Source organism: Hyla sarda, chromosome 4 (assembly GCF_029499605.1).
Source record: "Hyla sarda isolate aHylSar1 chromosome 4, aHylSar1.hap1, whole genome shotgun sequence".
Lineage (NCBI taxonomy): Eukaryota > Metazoa > Chordata > Amphibia > Anura > Hylidae > Hyla > Hyla sarda.
In genome coordinates, this window is record NC_079192.1 from 94,542,986 (window position 1) to 94,559,554 (window position 16,569).

A 16,569-nucleotide genomic window follows, 5' to 3' on the forward strand; every position below is an offset into this window, starting at 1 on the left:
TTTCCACTTACAGAGTGCTAGAGATAAGTCACAACTAACAACTATCAGAACATTCATCATTTCACTACATTTGCCTTAAAGGGGTACTCTGCCACTAAGAGCATATGGTGCATGAAGTACTAGCCATCATGCCCCCTCCCATAGACATGAAAGAAGGGGGCATCAGGTGAACATCACGAACATGGAAACTCCAAGCTTCCGTGTTCAGGACGCCATGGTGCCGGCCTGGAGATCGTGGGACAGCAATCAGACATCTTATCCTATCCTTTAAAGCAAGGAAGGAGCATTGCGCAGACCTCCAGAAAACCACTCCACTTTCTACACTTAAAGGGAATTTTTAAGAATTTTTGGTGATGTTTTTCTAATATTCCATTTTACTATCTATATTTTAAAATAATCTTGAAATCTTGCAGGCCACCAGGGCTAAAACTAAACTAAGACTTTTTGTTTTGTAAAGATAAATTCCCAGACGTGTTCTCCTTATCAACATAGACAGGAGTAGAGTGAAAGGAGATACCAGTATATAGATAAGAGCAGTAAACACAATAGCTGTTGCTCACAGCTCAGTCTCCCTCACCCTTTAGGATGACCTCTGTAAAGGTCACCAAGCACACCCAAACACTTTTCTAATTCATGTAAATACCACAACTTCTATCTGTTGTTACCTATGTCTATGGGTTTTGCTCTAAAATATATTAACAAATGCTGTAAAAAAAAAAGGCCCAGGCAAAATGGCTTCCCCCATAATAATGTAAAAAATAAAATAAAATTACAATCAGAGAACAGAAACAGATAAAACAAACAAACAAAAAAAAATTAAAAGTATCTGGTTCTAGTGATACATTCCTTTAATAAATGCACTACCTAGCCAGAAAGGCAGATTGTGCTGCCTATACCACATGTTGCCAAACATAAGTCTAAATACTTAAAATGATATAACCTGTGTTTGACAGTATAAAAAGAGGCATGGTGTATGAAGACGTGACAGCTATGTTTAACTGGGTCTTCTGACCTTTTCATTTCTTTATCCTTGGTATACATTGTATTCCAGTTCAGAGCAGATCATTCAGCTTTTCTATAGGCTCAATGTTTTTAGTTTACCCTTGTTGTGTCCAATGCATACATACCTGGAATAGCAGGACAATCCAGTGCTGATGATTGTGTTGAAAACAGCCCAAGTTACAAACCACAGGTGGAATGTGCTGTTCACCCACCGATCTGGGAAGATATATGCAGAGTAGGCAATGGCTGACCCTAAAATTAGAATCCAAAACAGAAGTGAGCTGAGTCACAACAGTGACTAACAAATGGCTTAAAAGTATTGGACTTTAGCAAATAAAGACCTACAAATGGCCTGAAGAAGTTGCATTACATTTCTTATTGTACATACAACACAACAAGGCTGGGTTCACACATCGTAAAATCTTAGGAAAAGTAGTGTCGTAAAATAGGAATAAAACATGGGCATATTTTTTATCTAATAATAGTGCTTTATGGCTTTACAGACATATTTTTTTAAACAATGTGTGCACTGATGGACCCTTTACATAGAGTACATTATTAGATAAAAAAAAAGTTTCATTGGAATAAAAAGTAGCCATATTTTTCGTATTATTTTACAATGTCTGTACCCAGCCTTATATAGAAAGTTTAAAGCTGGGCTCACACAGAGCATTTGGTATTTGTTCTAGAGCTCATTGCAGTCAGTATTTCCTCTGGACAGGTTTTAATAAATCTCCCCCAAGGAGTGCAATCTTCAACAGCTATATAGACCAACATATGACTATAAATCAACTACAGTGAAAAGGTGCCCATACACACTGGACAAATTTTGGCCAAGCCCGCCCATCTCATACAGCTACCAGTCTAGAGGAAGAATGGATTTTAACATTCCAATTCTCTTGTTCCCATGGGAGATAAATCACTTCCAAAAGTGTCTGTCAAAGTCTTATCTCCCTACATCATGTAAATGAACCAGGCTCAACTGTGCCAAGCGTGCATCTCTATGGGGAATCCAGAGCAATAGCTGTCAGTAGAACAAAATGTTTGGCTGAGAGTTAATTCATGTGTACCTTCAGGCATGCTGAACTAAAAGGAACTGCATTGCGTTGTATCATCTGTAGCATGTTAATGCTTATTTTGTCACATGAATACAAGTCATGTATACTTTTGGATGTTGTAGTTCACAATTTATATTGTATCACACAGTATTGCTTACATCAATATTACGGAAAAACCTGTAGTGAACATTTAACTATAGGTGACTGATGGGCAGAATTATGTTGTGTATTGTTCCTACCCTTGTTGACAGCTAATAGATTTCATCAATACCCACATAGAAGAAGAATAAAAGAGTTCCCAATGCATTCCAATCTCCATTATATTCACAGCTCGTTGTTACAACAATAACATTGTTAGAGATGGCTTTTGCCAATGTCTACATTCACACCCATTACTGTTCAATAGTATTCGTTGGAAACGTAGTAGCTAAAGTGCATACTGTACTCTGTCCTTCAATATCATGTGAAATATGTAAAATATTTCCCTACCCAGGCTGTATAGGCTCAAAGCTCCATAGTCCAGGAAAAAGCAAATGTGCCGAGCTTGGGTGGACATGACACTGAATGTATGAGCACAAGTGGACATCAGCGGGTAGATGCAGCAGGACAAAAGGTAGACAAACAGTGGCCACATAAATGGATCATGTAAGGAACCAGGAGAGGAAAGAAGTACCAGCATTCGCCATAGGAAATACCTGTAGAGATAAACAACCTTCATTTAGCATCCTGTAAGCCAATTATTAGTTACAGTTATATAGACTGCTCAAAAAAGTAAAGGGAACACTAAGATAACACATCCTAGATCTGACTGAATGAACTAATCGTATGAAATACTTTCATCTTTACATAGTCGAATGTGCTGACAACAAAATCACACAAAATGTATCAATGGAAAACAAATGTATCAACCCATGGAGGTCTGGAGTCACACTCAAAATCACAGTGGAAAACCACACTACAGGCTGATCCAACTTTGATGTAATGTCCTTAAACAAGTCAAAATGAGTCTCAGTAGTGTGTGGCCTCCACGTGCTCATATGACCTCCCTACAATGCCTGGGCATGCTCCTGATGAGGTGGTGGATGGTCTCCTGAGGGATGTCCTCTCAGACCTGGACTAAAGCATCCGCCAACTCCTGGACAGTCTGTGGTGCAATGTGGCAGCATTGGTGGATGGAGCGAAACATGATGTCACAGATGTGCTCAATCGGATTCAGGTCTGGGGAACGGGCGGGCCAGTCCATAGCATCAATGCCTTCCTCTTGCAGGAACTGCTGACACACTTCAGCCACATGGGGTCTATCATTGTCTTGCATTAGGAGGAAACCAGGGCCAATTGCACCAGCATATGGTCTCACAAGGGGTCGGAGGATCTCATCCCGGTACCTAATGGCAGTCAGGCTACCTCTGGCAAGCACATGGAGGGCTGTGCGTCCCCCCAAAGAAATGCCACCCGACACCATTACTGACCCACCACCAAACCGGTCATGCTGAAGGATGTTGCAGACAGCAGAACGTTCTCCAAGGCGTCTCCAGACTCTGTCACGTCTGTCACGTGTGCTCAGTGTGAACCTGCTTTCATCTGTGAAGAGCACAGATGCACAGCAAATTTGCCAATCTTGGTGTTCTCTGGCAAATGCCAAACGTCCAGCACGGTGTTGGGCTGTAAGCACAACCCGCACCTGTGGATGTTGGGCCCTCAAACCACCCTCATGGAGTCTGTTTCTGACCGTTTGAGTGAACACATGCACATTTGTGGCCTGCTGGAGGTAATTTTGCAGGGCTCTGGCAGTGCTCCTCCTTGCACAAAGGCCGAGGTAGCAGTCCTGCTTCTGGGTTGTTGTCGTCCTATGAACTCCTCCACGTCTCCCGATGTACTGGACTGTCTCCCGGTAGCGCCTCCATGCTCTGTACACTATGCTGACAGACACAGCAAACCTTCTTGCCACAACTCGCATTGACGTGCCATCCTTAATGAGCTGCACTACCTGAGCCACTTGTGTGGGTTGTAGACTCCGTCTCATGCTACCACTAGAGTCAAAGCACCGCCAGCATTCAAAAGTGACCAAACATCAGCCAGGAAGCATAGGAACTGAAAAGTGGTTTGTGGTCACCACCTGCAGAACCACTTCTTTATTGGGGGGTGTCTTGCTAATTGCCTATAATTTCCACCTGTTGTCTGTTCCATTTGCACAACAGCATGTGAAATTGATTGTCAGTCAGTGTCGCTTCCTGAGTGGACAGTGTGATTTCACAGAAGTGTCATTGACTTGGAGTTACATTGTGTTGTTTAAGTGTTCCCTTTATTTTTTTAAGCAGATGTGTTCTGGGTAAACCTGTGGGGTGTGGGGAAATAGACAGAGAAATAGTAATGCATCTACTACTTTTCATTGTATTTATTACTATTAGAATGAAAATGCCGAGCATCCCTAACAAACAAAGCAGAATATGTTCATAGCAACTTTAAAGAACTTTGGCAGTCTGCTCTTCATTTTAAAGGCCTTTCGCTACTGGCAAGGATTGTGGAAGCTACAGATCAAGTAGAAGGGAGTCTACAAGAAGCAGGGGCAATTGGACAAAGAGCTATCCAATGCTCTGTAAACACTTTGGGGGACATTTATCAATGTTTGCTTATGTATTCTTTTTTTTAGTAATTTTTTCCTTACTTTTTTTTTGCTTATGTGTGACTTATTTATCAACTGGTTTCAGCCTGTTGATAATTTTCTTTCACGTAAGCAATTTTTCCTTTTTTACTTTGGTAGTAGCTTTTTGTGCTCCATGTTTGAGCTGGAGTAAATTTGGTCAATTTTTAACCCTGTTGCGACTTTTTTTTTGCGCAGTTGCGACTGTCGCAGTTAATAAATACATGACTACCCGTAGTCCATTTTTAAATGATTACTACGTAGTTAATTTTTGGAAAACTTGCTTTTCTCGCTTTCCAGTCAAAATGTCGCACGAAAAATCGCGTAGTCGCAGTTGCGACAATTTTGCGACAATTATAGTAAAGAAAACCGGACTAAACCCGTTGATAAATGTCCATATTTGTTACTATAAGAGGATTTAATTACTTTAAATGAATAGTGGTAAATAGGTGACATTACTAAGAACATATCTATGGAGGGTGCAGAGGTCGAGTTGAACCCTGGGACAGGAGCCTGGGTATAACAGGTGTTTTCAGTTTGGGAACAGAAGTTTCAAGTTATGCCACTGCTTATTGTATTAGTACTAAATAAATACTATGAAGCGCCAGAGGGCTCCATCATTATACGGTGTTTCTAAGTTTAGGTATTTCTATTTACATTACTGACTGATCCAAAGTAAAGTTTACTGCAGACTACAGGACAAAGTAGTCCTCAGGGACTTTATTTTGGCTTTTCAGTCCGTCCGTCCGTCCTCCCCATCATTAATTTAGTGTTCAAACGGAGTCAAAAACATTTCCAGATCGTTGTATATTCTGCAATAACACTGATGATAGAAATGATGTTATGGAACTCCAGATCAATCTCCAGCATCGATCATTGATAGACACTTACGAAGAGAAAGGAAGCAGGGAAAGTGATCCCCAATGTTTGACCGAATAGATATGAGGAATCCAGGAAAGAACAAGATTTAGTAGAAAAAAGGTGAAGAATCTGAAACAGAATAAAGCAGGAGAGTTGGTGGTACTCGGGCAAGTTTAAGAACTTGCAATAGCGTAGAGAATGTTACAGTACAAGGCTATGTTCACACAGTGTAAAGCTAGCTGTATTTTATTCTAAAATATGGCAGTAAAATTAAGAGTAAAGAGTACCTGTCACCAAATAAAACTTTTAATATAATGTTCCTTGAGTAATTAGCAGACTCTTTCTGGTTTACTTGCTTTTAAAATGATCAACATAAATATGTTTAAAATGTAATAGAAAAAACGTCCACTAGGTGGCGCTGTTCTGGTCCCTGCCACAATGTGAGCAAGAAGAACAGTCAGATACATATTTTTCGCCCTATAGGACGCACCAGCATATAAGACGCACCCAATTTTAAAGGCGCAAAATCTAGAAAAAAAAAAAGATTCTGAACCCAACAGTGATCATTAACCTGCAGACCTCCAGATGTTGCAAAACTACAACTCCCAGCATGCCGGACAGCTGTTGGCTGTCTGGGCATGCTGGGAGTTGTAGTTTTGCAACATCTGGAGGTCCGCAGGTTGAAGACCACTGGTATAGGAGGTAATACTCACGTGTTCCCGTCGCTTCGGACCCGTCACCACTCGTCACCGCTGCCCTGGATGTTGCTTCATCTGTCGCTGTCATCACGTCGCTACGCACGCCGCTCCTATTGGATGACGGGACGGCATGCGCGACGACGTGATAACGTCGAAGGAGAGCGCCGGCCATGCAGGGGATCCCGGCACGGAGCAGACACAGAGGAGGCAGGTAAGGTCCCTCCCGGTGTCCTGTAAGCTGTTCGGGACGCCGCAATTTCACCATAGCAGTCCCGCACAGCCCGACTGAACAGCCGGGTTAGTGTCACTTTTGCTTCAGACGCGGCGGTCAGCTTTGATCGCCGCGTCTGAAGGGTTAATACAGGACATCACCGCGATCGGTGATGTCCTGTATTAGCCGAGGGTCCTGGCCGTTGATGGTCGCAGGGACCGCCGCGATAGGTGTGTATTCGCCGTATAAGACGCACCAACTTTTCCCCCCCAGCTTTGGGGAAGAAAAAGTGCGTCTTATACGGCGAAAAATACAGTAGTTTAGAAAAGTTTATTTGGTGACAGGTAATCTTTAAAAATAGCAGTATTTCTGCAAAATAATGTGTTGTATTAAAGTTTATGGAAAAGCAGTCAGTGCACACACTGTATATATATATATATATATATATATATATATATATATATATATATTTAAAAAAAAAAAAACGGTTGTAATTCCCAAAAGCCGTCATAATAACGAGTCTGTTCGGCCATGAGAAATTAAGGTAGGAAAAATAACATCTGACCGTAAATTAGGGCCAGACCTAAAAAACTGTCATAAAATGTGAAAAAAAGGCAGCAATTTCTTTAACATTGTTTTTTTTTTTTTAAAAAAAAGGTCACATTTTTTACGGTTACAAATATGACTGAAAATCAACTGTGTGAATATAGTCATAAAAGAGGAACAATGTGTAACTGCATCAAATGTATGGTCTTACCAGGTAGGTATAAAATGTGTCCAAATATTAACGGTCTCATTGGTCATTTGGAAGAGGCTTAGGACACAATCAGTGGCAGAACTTGGTGGGGAACGATACCCACAAATAATACTGTCTTCATGAAATACCTTATAGGAAAGAACACAAAACAGGTTTAGCAATGTTTAAACTAAGATGCATGATCTCATGTGCCAATTTTACCAGACCTCACCTTGGGCACCTGGTGAACGTTTAGCAGTCTGGGTAGCTTCCAGGTCAGCATGACGGGGGCAGATCTCAACTGTTTTTGGTCTTTACACGTTCCTGGTATTAAATCCTTCTTGTGCCCTGGTAACACTGTCATGACAAATATGTATCTTTATTCAGTTTACAGTCTGCTCAACACCCTCCCAGCTGCTACTCCCCTTATCACACCCCATACCTATATCTGTTTGTTCAGTCATCAAAATTAAATTAGAGTCTTGTGACCCCCATAATAACATGCCAAAGAACATTCCACAGCACTCAAGAAAGGTTTGCAATCTTAATCCAGAACTCACGCAAAATCTACACAGGCAAGAATGTGATAAGAAATGTAAGCACTGTCACTGAGTTAATCTGGTTCCATTGGACCTTTATCAGTGCCGAAATGCGTCTGTGTGTCTGAATTTACTATGGTGTTTGTGACTGTACCAGATCCTTCATTTGCAACTTATTTTTCAACAGTGTGCAGGACATATATCTCTATTGACAGAAACATCTGAAACTGGCACAAAACAACCATATGGTAGCAAAGATTACCCAGGCAAGCTAAGTGTGCAAGGAATGACTTTGTGACTGTGGTAGAGGGTGTGATGCAGGGCAGATGGAATTACCCTAGGGGCAGATGGCATTTACCCCTTGTATTCGTGACGCCAGGGCATGGTTTATCCTCAATACCACCGGAAGGTATACCGCTGGATCCTGGGCTAGGCACGGGGGCAATAACGAATCCGACGCCAAGTTACGGAACAACGGCAGCTTTACTGAATTAGACAGGTTGAATAGTCTATACAGCTTAGCCCGGGCCACGGAGGTGACCAGTGACTTCAGAGACCTTAGGGCTTGCTGGGACTTGTAGTGGACTGGGACATTTCTGATGCAAGCCACGCTGACTGAAGACAGGTTGACTTTGACTTGACTGACTATACCCAGTTTGTAGCTTACCAGCTTTGACTTGGAACTGGGGGTAGTGGACTTGTAGACTTGTGGCTACTTGACAGACTTTAGGCCTCCTCTGGACTCCAGACACACACCTAGGACTTGACTGCACTGTAATGTAGAAAAAAGATTTGTTTAGATCATGATTCGTGGCGCTGATTAGGACACAGGACTCACAGGATCAGGATAACATCCATCAGACTTTTAATACCAACAATGCAACGCGTTTCGCAGCGCATGCGCAGCTTCTTCAGGCAACTTCAGTTGCCTGAAGAAGCTGCACATGCGCACCGAAACGCGTTGCATTATTGGTATTAAAGTCTGATGGATGTTATCCTGATCCTGTGAGTCCTGTGTCCTAATCAGCACCACGAATCCTGGTCTAAACAAATCTTTTTTCTACATTATCCTACTCCTATCCAGGAAGGCTGCAGATGGACCCTATATAACTACACACCTGTACCATTGTTGTGTATGTTGTTACACAACCTTATCTGGTAAGCGGTATTGAATCCCCTATCTTCTTACCATTACCACCTACGTTACTCCACAAGGAGTGCCTTTGCTTTTCTCTCTTTTTGACTGCACTGCGGTTCAGCAAAGACTAAGAGAGAGAGCAGAGGCTCCACCCAGGGCCTATATAGGGGAGACTCTGGCGGGGTCCCATAGGTCACCCTTAGGTCACATGGTCACTGACACCTCACTGGGTTACAATCATAGATGTTCTTAAAGCTACAACATTTTATATACATTACATAGCATAACAATAACTGTACAAGGGGAACAGATGCAGGGGGCCCAGGGGAGGTTGCCTGACAGGACAGCAAGGGTACAGGGGTACAACACCTGTACCGGGCCACCACATGACTACATCTTGACACTGTACACACAAGGAAATCATTAACAAAGAGTGTTCATTCTGTGATAGATTAGATGCTGCAGATCACAAATGCTCCAGAGAAAACAAGGTGCACTTTCTTCACAAGCCTTTCCCAATATTTAAAAATATAAATTCTGCATAGATCTGGGATAAAGTCTGTTGTTTTCTTTTTTTTTTAAAAACATTTTCTTTAGAAAATGGAAGCACATTTACAGCGTCTTACCTTGCATACCACCCTAATGCTACTATAATCCCGCTCTACATTCAGTGCCAGGCGCCTGCTGACTTCATGAATGGAACGGTGCTAAGCTTGTCTGACGGTTTATAGCTACAGTTAAAGGTGTTCCTCCATCCCTGTCACATAATGTGTGTCTAAGAGTCATTGTTTGTAATTCAATGTCATGTCCTTAGAGGATGTAAATCAGGCGCGACACATTTTTTTGGGTTAATAAGTAACTGAGGGTATGGGCTAGTTAACATGTAATCTGGAGAGCAGATCCCAGACTAGACCCATAGGTAGCTGCACATATCAGGTGTATCATCTGCATTGGTGCATGGAGAGGTCTGGGAACTAAAAAAAAAGCTAAGAACTGAAGGAGAAGGAGAACGCATTGAAAGAGCAGGCCCCTGCAATACACATGTTAACATTATCGCTATGAAACAAGCAAGAGGCAAACAGCAACAGCAGTCCTGCAGCATCCGCCATCCTTACGTACTATATGCCAGTATTTCCCAACTAGGGCGCCACCAGCTGTTGCAAAACTACAACTCCCAGCATGCCCGGACAGCCTTCGGCTGTCCGGGCATGCTGGGAGTTGTAGTTTTGCAACAGCTGGAGGCACCCTGGTTGGGAAACACTATTGTAAGCTGTTCCTTAGTGACAGGTACTAAATCACAGGGTTAGGGTGCACAAAGTCTCAGCACACACTCACCTGGGGTACAGAAGAACGCTCCGGAATGAGCATTTTACTACACTTGCTCCTTGGCCTAGAGTGTTCAGTGTCTTTTTACCTTTTCCCTCCTCTTTTGGCATCCTCGCTCCTTTTCAAATGTTTTGGATTCTATTTGTTGCCCCAAACACATAAGACTCGTCTGACTGGTTTGTGGGGAGACAACTACCAAAGCTGACTCAGTGAGCCACGGTGACAGGGCTGCGTGACTAAGTCACACGTAGTACACAGCGACACACTAACTTCTTTCTTTGTTTTTTTTTATGTCAGTTTTATTAGAATTTTTTTTTAAATAACTTTTTTAATCTCTCAAACAACAGGAGGTCTCCCTTCCAAATAAAGAGAGAAATATAAAAAAATAAAATGAAAAAACATTACCAGATATGCAGGAATACAACATAAATGCCAGTATAGGATGTAGGATTTAGGAGTGTATTATGAAAAACACACAGTATACAGCATTACAGTAACACTTCCACTATCCGTGACACTATAGTAGCCTTGCCGTCCACTATGGTAGCACTTATCAAGAGACCTGTTCCATTTTTTGGCTTACGTTTTCTTCCTCGTCACCTTCTAAGACTAACACCACGATTTTACTGTACGGTTTCGGCATACGGTTTCATAAAAAATAACGTATGCCACCGTACAGAAAACCGTGCCCATAGACTTCCCATTCAAAACCGTAGGCACCATAATGTATACGGTTATCTCCGTTTTTCAAAGCAAACGGTTTTAAACCTTTTTTTTTTCCAGATAGAAAACCGTGGCCTACCATGGTTTTTGGTCCGGGTGAAAAACTGTATTAGGGTGTGTTCACACCACGATTTTACTATAGGGTTTCGGCATACGGTTTTTATAAAAAAAAACAACGTATGCAACCGTACAGAAAACTGTGCCCATAGACTTCCCATTCAAAACCGTATGCACCATAATGTATACGGTTAAAAAAACAAAAACGTATGCAACCGTACAGAAAACCGTGCCCGTAGACTTCCCATTCAAAACCGTAGGCACCATAATGTATACGGTTATCTCCGATTTTCAAACCAAACGGTTTTTAACCTTTTTTTTTCCAGATAGAAAACCGTGGTCTACCATGGTTTTTGGTCCGGGTGAAAAACTGTATTAGGGTGTGTTCACACCACGATTTTACTATACGGTTTCGGCATACGGTTTCATAAAAAAAAAAAAAAAAACGTATGCAACCGTACAGAAAACTGTGCCCATAGACTTCCCATTCAAAACCGTAGGCACCATAATGTATACGGTTATCTCCGTTTTTCAAACCATACGGTTTTTTTACTTTTTCTTCTGGACAGAAAACCGTGGTCTACAGGTGCATGCACACCACGTTTTTGCAATACAGTTCCCGTCTCAGGTTTTTGATGAAAAATTGATTCCTCAAAACCTGACTGAACTGTATCAAAAAGTGTGCACAAATTTTAACCCATATACGGTTGAAAACCATATACGGTTAGAAAAATTATGTCCGGTTGCATCCGTTTTTTAAGAAAAAAACTTATACGTTTTTAACTTTTCACTCCATTTTGAATAAAGTTTCACTTGTTTGATTGAAATTCCAAAAAAAAAAACTGTACATACAGTTCTGTACGGTTCCCATTGACTCCCATGTTATATAAAAAAAACGTATACGGTTTAATACAGTTTTTCACGCGGACCAAGAAACGTTGTAGACTACAGTTTTGGGTACGGGTAAAAAACTGGACAAAACCGTATGAGGTGCAAAACGGACTAAACCGGATGATGCGTTTGACATACGGTTTACAATGTTACGTCAATGTATACAGTTTTCTATACAGTTCCGTACGGTTTTTAACTTGAAACCGTATACGGGAACTGTATAACAAAAACGTGGTGTGCATGCAGCCTACCACAGTTTTTGGTCCAAATGAAAAACTGTATTAATCGGTACACGTTTTTTTTACATGGTAGCCAATGGGAACCGTACAGAACCGTATGTGCGTACGATTCCATCCAGTTTTCACCATAAAGTTTTTGGCTTTGCTCAGTTTTTTTTCTTGGAATTTCAATCAAACAAGTAAAACTTTATTCATAATGGAGTGAAAAGTTAAAAACGTATAGGTTTTTTTCTTAAAAAAACGGATGCAACCGGACATCATTTTTCAAACCGTATACGGTTTTCAACCGTATACAGATAAAAATTTGTACACACATTTTGATACAGTTTAGTCAGATTTTGAGGAATCCGTTTTTTTAAATCAAAAACCTGATACAAACTGTATTGCAAAAACGTGGTGTGAACCCACCCTTAAACCGTATACGTTTTTTTTTTTTAAGGGTGCTTTCACACTACGTTTGTAGTGTACGGTTGCTGGATCCAGTTGGGAGGGGCGAAAACCGGCCGCTCCCGTATCCCATCCGTATACCACGGTTTTAGGTCCAGTCAGAAAACCGTATACGGGGCAAAAATGAGACAACCGGAGTCAGTGTTTAACTCCGGTCGGCTCATTGAAATGAATGGGGTTCGGGCCGGATCCGGCTGGGATACGGGAGCGGACGGTTTTCGCCCCTCCCAACCGGATCCAGCAACCGTACACTACAAACTTTATTCATAATGGAGTGAAAAGTTAAAAACATATACATTTTTTTCTTAAAAACGGATGCAACCGGACATCATTTTTTCAAACCGTATACAGATAAAAATTTGTACACACATTTTGATACAGTTTGGTCAGGTTTTGAGGAATCCGTTTTTTATCAAAAACCTGATACAGGAACTGTACTGCAAAAACGTAGTGTGAACCCAGCCTAATAATGTTTTAATTTTTCCACTGACAATGTTGGATGATGGCTTTTTTTATGCAGTTTTTATTTGCACTCTTCATTTTATCATATAATATATTGCAAAGCCAAAAAATAAATAAATAAATATTTGCTGCACAAAATGTAAAGAAAATTTAGCAATTTGGAAATTCCTCGCTTTGGTAAAACCAACATGCTTGCTTTAAACTACAGGTCACTACGATTTCAGCTATACCCACTTTGTATATTGTTTGTTTTGTCAATAAAAAAATGAAATAGCATTGCAATCTTCTGACCAATAACTTTTTTAAAACATTTTTCTGCCTATGGAGCTGTGTAAGGGCTCATTTATTTTGCCTGGGACCCGTAGTTTATTTATTTCTTTACTTATTTTTAGTGCATTGTTATGGGGACATCAATTGTGCCTGAGCCGTTTTAACAACATTTAGAGTGAGGATTTACAGCAAGCCCCATGGATATAGGCAACAATAGACTGGAGCTGACCCTATTCACTTGTATGGGAGATTTCTTTTAGTCATTAACTGTGAACTACGCAGAAGAAATTGTATTTGGGGGGGGGGGGGGGATGGTGTTGGGGGGGGGGTATTGAACTCTGAGATAGCTGTGTCACCTGTCACTGTAATCCTGTCAGTGATAAGACACTGCTGAAAAGGGATCCCTGTAGAGCAGAAAGCCATTCCCTTTAAAGGGGTTGTCCATTGCAAAACCACAGGATAGGGGATAAGTAGCTGATCACAGGGGGTCAGACCGTGGGGACCCCGAGCGATCTCCACAACAGGACCCCAGCTTTCATTGAGGAGCGTGTGCGGTAAACGTAACATGCTCCTTTTATTACTATGGGAACACTGAAGTACAGCACTCTGGCATCTCCAGCACTCCCATAGATTTCTGTCTACCCCACGCTGAGAACCGGGGTCCTGTTTTGGAGATCGTGAGGGGTCCAAACAGTCGAATCCCCACAATCAGCTACTTATCCCCTAAGGAAGATAGTTTTCACTGGACAAACCCTTTAAGTCCAAGACCTCTCTCCTAATATATCCTTAAACTAGTCCAATTAAACTCCCTACTTTTACATCAGGAAATAAAGTGAGCACATTTCTAAACAGACTTATCAGAAACAGATCAATCATTAAACAATTCTGTGAAACAAAAAGAACGTCATCAAAAAAAAGAAACAAAAATATCTGTGCCCAGATGTCAGTGTACTAGGAGAAGGTGGGAGCTCTATGTCCTGATGCACAGGCATAACTTACGTCCCATGGGCCTCAGGGCAAATTATATAGATATATAATGTTAACAGAAATGAAACCATATACCTCTAAATAATTGTCATACAGTTACCAAATACCAAGAGTATATAATGAGCATATATCATTACATATATATATATATATATATATATATATATATATATATATTCCCACACCATGGCCACCAAACCATTGTCACTGACTAATGACTAATACCAATACCGGTAGATACCAGCTGTATGCCATCGCTCTGCCAACTGCATAAGTGCTTACAGTGCAGTTACATACCTAACTCACAGGTATCATCTCTTCTGATCTCAGTCATTTTCTTTTACTTTTCTTCTCTATCCAATCCAGACCACCAGGGTTGTGACATCTCACAAGCCAAAAATCTGTAGGACAAAAACATTTTAGGATCCTTTCTCCAACACCATCCCCCTCTCCCCTCTGCCCCACAGAGTAATAGTGCCCACTTTGTGCTCCAATATGGTAGTTAGGCCCCTCTGCACTCCCATCTTGTAGTTGGCCACCTCTGTGTCCCCACCTAGTAGACCCACCACACAGTCCCCATATAGTAGTTGGGCCCCACACCATGCCCCCCATATAGTAGTAAGGCCATTACATGGCTCCCAGATATTATAAGGCTCCAAACTGCCCAACATAGTATTAGGCCTCCATACGGCTCCATGTAGTAGTAGGCTCCCATACAGTATAAGGGCCTTATACTGCCACATTTAGTAGTAGCCTCTCTCTGTCTCCCCAATATAGTAGAAGACCCCTATATAAGAGAAGGACCCCTCTGTGCCCCCTATATAGTAGTAGGCATCCTTTACAGTATAAGCCCCTTTTGTGCCCCCAATATAGTAGTAGCCCCTATGTACTAGTAGGCCAACCTTTGTGCTCCCTATATAGTAGTAGACTCACACTTTCCCCATACTGTAGGTCCCATAAAAAAAATCACTCACCTCTTCCTTTTTCTCTCGCAGCTTTGCTATTCGCGATTCCTTGTCTCTGAGCTTCCAGTGCAGGCAGTGTCTTACAGAGCCACTGCCTGAACTGGAATGGAAGCTCCTGGCTAAAGTGGCAGTCTTGTTGCCAGTTCAGCTTACACTCAACTGTGCACGTGTCTCTTAAAGATGCAGGTACAGATGAAAGTTGCACTGTTCCAGGTGTGGTGAGCCACGGTGAATGGCGGGACCACGGGGTGTAGCAGTGTAGGTGGATGGGGCAGATGGTATTAACCCCAGGGGCAAGATGTTATTAACCCCCTAATGTTCATGACGCCAGAGTGGTTTCTGGGTATCAGGAACCACCCAAATGATATCTCCGCTATCCCAATGGCTAGGCAGTAAAATGAGAGTCCACGACCAGGTTATGGTTTAACCGAGGCTTTAATGAGGTCAGACAGTTGTTATAGTCTCTACAGCTAGGCCAGGATCCCAGAGAGGTGGCCAGGAACAAAGAAGGACCTCGCAGCTTGCTGGGACTAATTGTACTTGTAATGGACTTTAGATAATTGACTTTAGGCTTGACTGGACTGTAAGTAGCGACAGCAGACATAGACTTGACTTACTGGAAGTGACTATAGATTTGAGGCCTTCCAGGCAGCTGGACATTAGCACTGAGACATCCGGTCTCACTGTTCCTCAGCATCAAAAGAGCAATAAAAAAAAAAAAGACAGATTGCAGCACTTCCCTTCCTTATAAAGGGGGGCTGTACTAGAAGCCCATAGGTCAAGTGATAAGCTGGTGCTCTCTGGGTAACATGTGATAACATCATGTGAACATATCATGTGACCGCCACAGGTCCTTAACACCTTATACACAAAATACATAACTTTATACTGACTATACATATAGTACATAACCTTGTACTGGCTAGACATAGTAATACCAACTTCGTTATGGGGGAGACACTGCAGGAGAGCCCCCAGGACACTGAGGAACTCTACCTGACAGGGCATAAGGTTATTGTACAGGATTACATCCCGTACTGGGACATTACAAACCCCCCTACTTAACATAAGTTGCCCTCGACGCAGGTTCTGTCAGGATTGAGGGTCGATTTTTTAATAGAAGTAATTTACAAATCTGTTTAACTTTCTGGAGCCAGTTGATATATAAAAAAAAAGTTTTTTCCTGGATAACCCCTTTAACCCCTTAAGGACCAGGCCATTTTACACCTTAAGGACCGGAACGTTTTTTGCAATTCTGACCACTGTCACTTTAAACATTAATAACTCTGGAATGCTTTTAGTTATCATTCTGATTCCA

The 16,569-nt window shown here is 41.7% G+C and overlaps 1 protein-coding gene across 5 annotated transcripts in view; it reads right to left on the reverse strand.

Moving 5' to 3' along the window:
• PAQR5 (progestin and adipoQ receptor family member 5) overlaps window positions 1-16,569 on the reverse strand; it is a 91,958-nt gene that overhangs the window by 8,063 nt on the left and 67,326 nt on the right. For 2 of the 5 annotated variants that reach the window (XM_056571611.1, XM_056571610.1), the window contains exons 4-7: window positions 7,440-7,564; window positions 7,229-7,356; window positions 2,550-2,755; window positions 1,128-1,254 (exon numbers count right to left, since the gene is read on the reverse strand). In XM_056571611.1, the coding sequence (XP_056427586.1) occupies window positions 1,128-1,254; window positions 2,550-2,755; window positions 7,229-7,356; window positions 7,440-7,490 (512 nt within the window). In that variant the 5' untranslated portion in view covers window positions 7,491-7,564. Of the gene's footprint in view, window positions 1-1,127; window positions 1,255-2,549; window positions 2,756-7,228; window positions 7,357-7,439; window positions 7,565-9,510; window positions 9,645-14,583; window positions 14,688-15,219; window positions 15,315-16,569 lie in introns of those variants that run through there. The other 3 variants (XM_056571607.1, XM_056571609.1, XM_056571608.1) reach the window with 3 other exon arrangements.